This window comes from Nelumbo nucifera, chromosome 4 (genome assembly GCF_055504915.1).
Source record: "Nelumbo nucifera cultivar China Antique chromosome 4, China Antique-T2T, whole genome shotgun sequence".
NCBI classification, from domain to species: Eukaryota; Viridiplantae; Streptophyta; class Magnoliopsida; order Proteales; family Nelumbonaceae; genus Nelumbo; species Nelumbo nucifera.
The window spans coordinates 63,179,112-63,187,255 of record NC_142652.1 but is presented as its reverse complement, the minus strand read 5'-3'; the positions used below and the strand labels follow the sequence as shown (position 1 = coordinate 63,187,255).

Here is an 8,144-nt window from a genome sequence, read left to right as displayed (position 1 = left end):
ATAAGAAACTTGACACTTTTAAAGTTGCAGCTATTAATGCATCATCTAGCATCTCATGTAATTTATGTGGTCAAATAGGACATACTAATTCTGATTGTCAATTAAATAGTCCTTTTATTTCCCATGAGAATGCTAATTTTATCTCTCATGCTAGCAGGTCAAACTTCAACCCATATTCAAATACATACAACCCAGGGTGGAGGAATCATCCAAGCTTTTCATGGAGCAACAATCAATCAATGGCACCCATGGGATTCCAACAACAGTTGCCTCCACAAGAAAAAAAGAGTAATCTGGAAGAAATGATCTCTAAGTTCATTAATGCTACTGAAGCAAGGTTCCAAGAACATGATAAGAGGTTCTTAAGTCATGAAGCATCAATCAAGAACTTAGAAGTTCAAGTGGGGCAGATTGTAAATCTGTTGTCGGAAAGAAGAGAGGGACAATTGCCTAGCAATATAGAGAATAACCCAAGGGAGTAAGTGAATGCCATTCATGAGACCCAGAATGATGACAAGGAAGTTGAGGCAGCCGATTCTCAAATGGAGATCGAATGGAGTACACCTAAACTGAGTTTAGATGCTATTAAATTTCCTTTCCCTTACCCTGAAAGAGTTTTGAAAGATAACTTGGATGAGGAAGTTAAGAAGGTTCTGAACTATTTGGAGGACGGTCAAGAAGGACAAGGTAATGCTCAGTATATTATGTTGCCGATTTCTAATAAGAGACCGTTACCCTCTGTTTTGTAGGCCCCTGTTCCATATTTAAACCCACCCATGATGGATGGAAGGGGAGAACACCGAAATCTGAAACCACAAGAGTTAGAGGATCTGATTCATGATAGGGAAGTTTGTTTTTTTCCTTTTTATTTTTTACATTTCTAGTTTAGTTTTGCTGCCCTTTCTTTGCATTTAACCTCACATTGGGGACAAATACAGACTTTTTATAATGGTATTACCCCCTCTAATAGATCCATTATTGATGCAGCTACAAGTGGTACAATCATGAGGAAAACTCCAGAGGAAGCATATGACCTAGTGGAGGAGATGGTATCAAACAACTACCAATGGAGTAATGATCGAACCAATCAGAGGGGAATACACCACATTGATTCCTTTGCATCCCTATCTGCACAAATTGCCAACCTAAATAAGAGACTAGATAATTTTAGTATTGCAGCCATGAATACACCATCTAGCATCTCATGTGATTTATGTGGTCAATTAGGACATGCCAATTCTAATTGTCAATTAAATAGTCCTTTTGTTTCCCATGAGAATGCAAACTTTATCTCTCATGCTGGCAGGTCAAATTACAACCCATATTCAAATACATACAACCCAGGGTGGAGGAGTCATCCATATTTTTCTTGAAGCAACAATCAGCAAAAGACACCCATGGGATTCCAACAACAACCGCCCCACAAGAGAAAATGAGCAATCTGGAGGAGATGATTTCTAAGTTCATCAACACTGCTGAAGCAAAATTCCAAAACCATGAAACATCAATTAAGAACTTATAAGTTTAAGTGGGGCAAATTGTGAGCATGTTATCAGAGAGGAAAGAGGGAAGGCTGCCTAGCAACACAGAAAAGAATCCCAGAGAGCATGTGAACGCCATAGCCTTAAGAAGTGAGAAGACAATTAGCGAAACCCAAGAAGACGACAAGGAAGCTGAATCGGCCAATCCGCAAAAGGAGAATGAGGGAAGTACCCCTAAACTGAATTTACATGAAATTAAACTCCCTATTCCCTATGCAAGAAGAGTTTTGAAGGCTAAATTAGATCAACAATTTGAAAAATTTCTGGAAGTGTTTAAAGAGATTCATATTAACCTTCATCTTCTTGATGTGTTATCACAAATGCCCAAGTATGCAAAATTCCTTAAGGAGGTGATGTCCAACAAAAGAAAATGGGAGGATTGCGAGATGGTAAAACTAAACGAAGAATGTTTGGCCATTCTTCAAAATAAGCTACCACCAAAACTGAAGGATCTAGGGAATTTCTCTATACCTTGCACCATAGGAAATGCTGAATTCGATAAAGCCTTATGTGATCTTGGTCCTAGTATAAATTTAATGCCTTACTCTATTTTTAAGAGACTTGGATTACATGAACTAACATCTACCACCATTACCCTACAACTAGCTGATCAAAGCATTAAATACCCTAAGGGAATAGTGGAAGATGTCTTAGTTAATGTAGGGAATTTCATCATCCCTGCTGATTTCATTGTGTTGGATATGGAGGAGGACAGATCGATGCCATTAATTCTAGGGAGACCCTTCCTTGCTACTGGTAATGCCTTAATCGATGTACAAAAGGATCAACTTACTCTTAGGATTAATGAAGAAGAAATGATATTTAATGTTTTTCAAACCCTGAAGTATCCCAACACTAAAGAGCATGAAATTTATGTAATCGACTCCATTGATGGGGTGGCAGCAGAAATTAATAAATCAAAATTAGATGACCCCCTTGCAAACTGTCTCATTAATTCTGGTAATAACATGTAGGTAGTGGAGGACGAAGTAGAGGAGGTAATAAATTATTTAAAGGGCGGCCAAGAAAAATGCAAGCCCGTACAAGGGAGATTTCTATCATTAGAGAGGCCGACCTCAACCAAACAATTACTACCTTCCATCAAAGCACCTTCAGATTTGGAACTTAAACCCTTACCTTTTCATTTAAAATATATATTTTTGGGAGATAGTTCCACTTTACCTATAATTATCTCTTCTGAATTGACAGGTCTCCAAGAGGAAAAGCTTGTGAGGGTACTCAAGCAACACATATTGGCCATAGGATGGAGCATTGCAGACATAAAAGGAATCAGCCCGTTGGTTTGTAGACACAAAATTCTGATGGAGGAAGGCTGCAGCCCCAAGGCACAACCACAAAGGAGGCTGAATCCTAAAATGCAACAGGTAGTAAAAGCAGAAATTCTGAAATGGCTCAAAGCAGGTATTATTTATCCAATTTCAGATTCATCATGGGTAAGCCCCGTTCAAGTCGTACCAAAGAAAGGTGGGATTACTGTAATTATAAATGAAAATAATGAATCAACTCCCACAAGAACAATAACTGGCTGGAGGGTGTGTATAAACTATCAAAAATTAAATGAGGCCACTAGGAAAGATCACTTCCCTCTACCATTTATTGACCAAATGATAGAGAGACTTGCAGGGCACGAATACTATTGCTTCCTAGACGGCTACTCCGGATACCTTCAAGTACCCATTGCATTGGTAGATCAGGAAAAAACTACTTTTACTTGCCCAAATGGAACCTTTGCATTTAGGAGAGTGCCATTTGGACTGTGCAATGTACCTGCCACGTTCCAGCGGTGTATGATGTCATTATTTGGTGACTTCATCGATGACTTCATGGAAGTCTTCATGGACGATTTCTCTATTTATGGATCATCATTCGATGAATGCTTGTTTAATCTGGAAAAGGTACTTCAAAGGTATGAGGAATCTAACCTTGTTTTAAACTGGGAAAAATGTCATTTCATGGTTAGAGAAGGAATCGTTCTAGGGCATAAGGTGTCCTCCTGGGGCATCGAGGTTGATAAAGCTAAAATAGAACTGATTGAAAAACTACCTCCACCGTAGTCATTAAAAGATGTTTGGGGCTTTCTTGGGCATGCCGGTTTTTATAGGCAATTTATCAAAGATTTCTCAAAAATCGCCAGGCCCCTAACAAATCTTCTAGTTAAGGATGTGCCTTTTGATTTCAATGATGATTGTTTGCATGCATTCAACATTCTTAAAGAGAAATTGGTTCAAGCGCCGATTGTATCAGATCCAGAGTGGGAACTACCCTTCGAAATAATGTGTGATGCAAGCAATGATACCTTAGGCGCAGTTTTAGGGCAAAGTAAAGATAAGAAATTCCATACCATTTACTATGCAAGTAGGACCATGAATGAAGCACAAAAAAATTATTCCACTACCGAAAAGGAACTACTTGCAGTAGTATTTGCTATTGAAAAATTCAGATCCTATCTGCTCTTATCTAAAGTTATCATATTCACAGACCATGCTGCCTTGAGATATTTGCTTGCTAAGAAAGATGCAAAACCTAGGCTGCTATGATGGATCTTGTTGTTGCAAGAATTTGATTTAGAAATTAAGGACAAGAAGGGTAGTGAAAACACAGTAGTTGAACATTTATCAAGGCTGGATGAAAAGTATGTTGAAAATATTGATAATTCAGCCTTACATGATGAATTCTCAGATGAGCAACTCTATGCGATTAATGGTAATAATGAACCTTGGTTTGTTGATTTGGCTAACTTTTTGGCAATGAAGGTGGTGCCACTTCACTTGACATATCAGCAGAGAAAGAAATTCTTCTCTGATGTCAAGCATTATTTATGGGATGAACCTTACCTGTACCGGATCTACGGGGACGGACTGATAAGAAGATGTATTCCCGAGGAGGAAGTGTTGAGTGTTATAAAATTCTGTCATGACAGAGAAGCAGGAGGTCACCAAGGAACATCAAGAACTGCTTCAAAGATTATCCAAAGCGGGTTCTATTGGCCATCACTCTTCAAGGATGTCTACACATATGTAAGTGCTTGCGATCATTGCCAGAGGACAGGTAATATCTCCCAACGTTACGAGATGCCCTTAAATAACATCCTTGTTTGCAAAATATTTGATGTATGGGGCATCGACTTCATGGGACCCTTCCCAAAATCTGTTAATAATTCTTATATACTTGTGGCTGTAGACTATGTGAGCAAATGGGTGGAGGCATGTGCGTACCCCACTAATGATGCTCGGGTTGTCATTAAAATCATGAAAATGTTCATATTCACTCATTTTGGGACACCTCGAGCTATGATAAGTGATGGGGGGAAGCACTTCTGCAACAAGCAATTCGAACAATTATTAAACAAATATGGTGTTACGCACAGAATTGCCACCCCCCATCACCCCCAGACTAGCGGCCAGGTAGAAATCTCTAATAGAGAACTAAAACAGATCTTGGAAAAGACAGTTACCACATCTAGGAGGGATTGGTCCTTAAGGCTAGACGATGCACTTTGGACTTATCGTACGGCATTCAAAACTCCGATTGGTATGTCCCCTTATCAATTAGTCTTCGGCAAAGCATGTCATCTGCCCGTTGAGCTGGAACATAGAGCTTACTGGGCAACCAAATTTCTGAATTTTGATTTAAGAAATGTAGGTGATCAAAGAAAGCTCCAAATCAATGAATTAGAGGAATGGAGAAATGAAGCATATGAGAATGCTCGGACTTGCAAAGAAAAAACCAAAGCATGGCATGACTTCCGTATTGTAAGAAAGGAATTTAAAGAAGGAGACAAAGTGCTGATCTTTAATTCTCGTCTCAAGCTATTCCCTGGGAAGCTGAAAACTAGGTGGAGTGGACCCTTTGTAGTGGCTAGAGTATTCCCTCATGGAGCGATTGAATTGCATAATGTTAAGGGCAACACATTCAAGGTAAATGGGCAGCGGTTGAAGCATTATATTGAAGGAGAGCAACCATCCACCATAGGTCCATTCTCTCCTTGAAACCACCATGAAAGAAAGGAGAAAGTCAAGCTCACGACTTTAAAAGAGCACTTGTGGGAGGCAACCCATTAAGTTATTTGTTTGTTTTATTTAGTATTTTTTATGAGTGTGTTTTTTTATTTTCTCTCTCTCTTCGTATCTCACATTTGCAGGATCTCAATGAGACATTCAGGGAAGTCCTCTTCAATCTCTCTCTCCTTGTTATGCATATTCCATACATTGAGGACAATGTTTATCTTAAGTGTGGGGGAGGATCAAGGGGTTGATAAAATTATAAAATTTTTTCGAACTCTACTATGCTTTGATCATACTTTTTAACCTTTCCTTTTGAAATTTCCACTCCTTAGAGACTTGTTTTTGAATAATTGCAAACCACCCTGAATCATGTGCTTAGGCAGGATAGATAAGAAAGGATGCAGGCAAATCTAGCTGAAATTTCTGGCTATGGATGGCATCTCAGTACTTTTTAGTCTCATCAAATCCCCCCACACTTAAACTTTGCCCTTCCTCGGGCAAGGCAAAACTTAAGCAACTACCTACTGATAAGGCCTGATCAATTGCATGCTTCAGTCCTGACTTGGTAATCTTCCCAGTTCCATTTCTTTTTCCCTTTTAACTTGTCCAAGAGTGATCTCAAATCACCATTCCTCATGGTCCCAAGTTAAATCGACAGTAAAGGAAACCTACCTTCCACCGGCAGAACATTCTTGGACTGAACAAGCACCCATTGTTTTAACATACCAATGCAGCCAGATTCAATTACCTTTCTTTGTATCTTAGGTCAAAACAAGGTATGTTATTACCATAAGCTTGCTATGTATCACATCTCCACCACTTAGCATGAATTCCAAAGATCTGAGGGTGAGAATGGGGTTGGGGTTTTAGGGTGAGTGCATTTTATGCTCCATCTCACCCTTGCTTTCATTTCTGGATGTGAGTGCATTTTATGGTCTATCTCACATTAGTCACGAATTTTTTTTTTTTTGCACAAGAATCACAAGGGCATCACCATTCTGATCCATGAACTCATTAACGTGGTCTCAACATGTCTAACATAGCAAGTTCTACAATAATCAGACCGTGTTTGACAGACATTTAGGTGAAAATTAAGCACACACTCGTGCGGGTTAAATTTGTATGCATCTTGCCTATTGATCGATTAAAATAATGAGGTACCTTATGCAGCCAAAAATTCAGTTAGTCATGCTTGCATCCTATCCTATCTATTCAGCCTAAGCACATATTTCTTGATAGTTTGAAATCATTCAAGGATAAGTTTCCAGGGGGCAGAAATTTCAAAAGGCAAGGTTAAGAAGTGATGATCGAAGCATGCTAGGGTTACCCCAAATTCTATCAGATTTCCCTAATCCCCCCACACTTAAGGTATAAATTGTCCCCAATGTATGTGATTATGCAAATAGTAGAAGGATTTGAGGGAACTTCCCTGTATGCCTTGTTGGGTTCCTTCAGATATAAAATCAGCTACTAAACACAGAAATCGAAACCAACCAAAATAACAAAATTAACTAAACACAATGGGTTGCCTCCCACAAGCGCAACTGTTTAACGTCGTTATGCTCGATTTCCTCCTTTGCTTCCTTAACTCGATGAATAATGAGGAAGGTCCAACGAGATGTCTACCATAGATGAGACATTTGCATTCTCATGGAACAACTTCAATCGATGCCCATTCACTTTGAAAACCTTGTTTTTATTGAGATCTCTACTGCACCATAAGGAAACACATTAGTAACAACAAATGGACCCATCCACCTGGAACGCAACTTACCTGGCATGAGTTGGAGTCGAGAGTTGTATAATAAAACCTTTTGTCCAATTATAAATTGTTTTCTTAAAAGCAAATTATCATGGAATAATTTGGTCTTCTCTTTGTAGATTCTCGAATTCTCATATGCTTCTAACCGCAACTCTTCCAATTCTTGCAATTAAAGCTTTCTTGCCTTGCCAGCTTCTTCCATGTTCATATTGCAACGTTTGATTGCCCAATAGGCCCTATCCTCAGTTTCAACTGGCAAGTGACAAGATTTGCCAAAAATTAACCTGTAAGGAGACATCCCTATTGGTGTTTTATATGTTGTTCGATATGCCCACAGTGCATCATCTAGACGTAGGCTCTAGTCCTTTCTTCCTGGATTCACCATCTTCTCTAAAATGGACTTGACTTCTCTATTGGAAATTTCAGCTTGGCCGTTTGTCTGGGGGTGATAAGCAGTGGTGATTCGGTGATGCACCCCATACTTTTTCAGTAAAACTTCGACGGCTCTATTGCAGAAGTGGGTCCCTTGATCACTTATGATGGCTCGAGGAATGCCAAACCTACTGAAGATGTTAGATTTGATAAACCCTACAACACACTTAGAATCATTAGTCCCAGTGGCCTTTGCTTCCACCCATTTTGAGACATAGTCAACTGCCAAAAGTATGTAAACAAAACCACAAGAGAGAGAAAAGGGTCCCATAAAATCAATACCCCAAACATCAAAGATTTCACAGATAAGAATGGGGGTTTGGGGCATCTCATTCCTGTGAGATAATGCACCTGTTTGTTGGCATGTTTCACAATTTTTGCAAA

The 8,144-nt window shown here is 39.2% G+C and overlaps 1 protein-coding gene across 1 annotated transcript; it reads left to right on the top strand.

Moving 5' to 3' along the window:
- The first annotated feature begins 248 nt into the window (after positions 1-248).
- Positions 249-5,551, top strand: LOC148800613 (uncharacterized). Its single transcript, XM_088903802.1, has 6 exons — positions 249-413; positions 507-687; positions 988-1,071; positions 1,557-2,501; positions 2,751-2,963; positions 4,131-5,551. Exons 1-6 carry the CDS (start codon positions 249-251, stop codon positions 5,549-5,551), a joined length of 3,009 nt encoding a protein of 1,002 aa, XP_088759928.1.
- Positions 5,552-8,144: the final 2,593 nt, after the last annotated feature.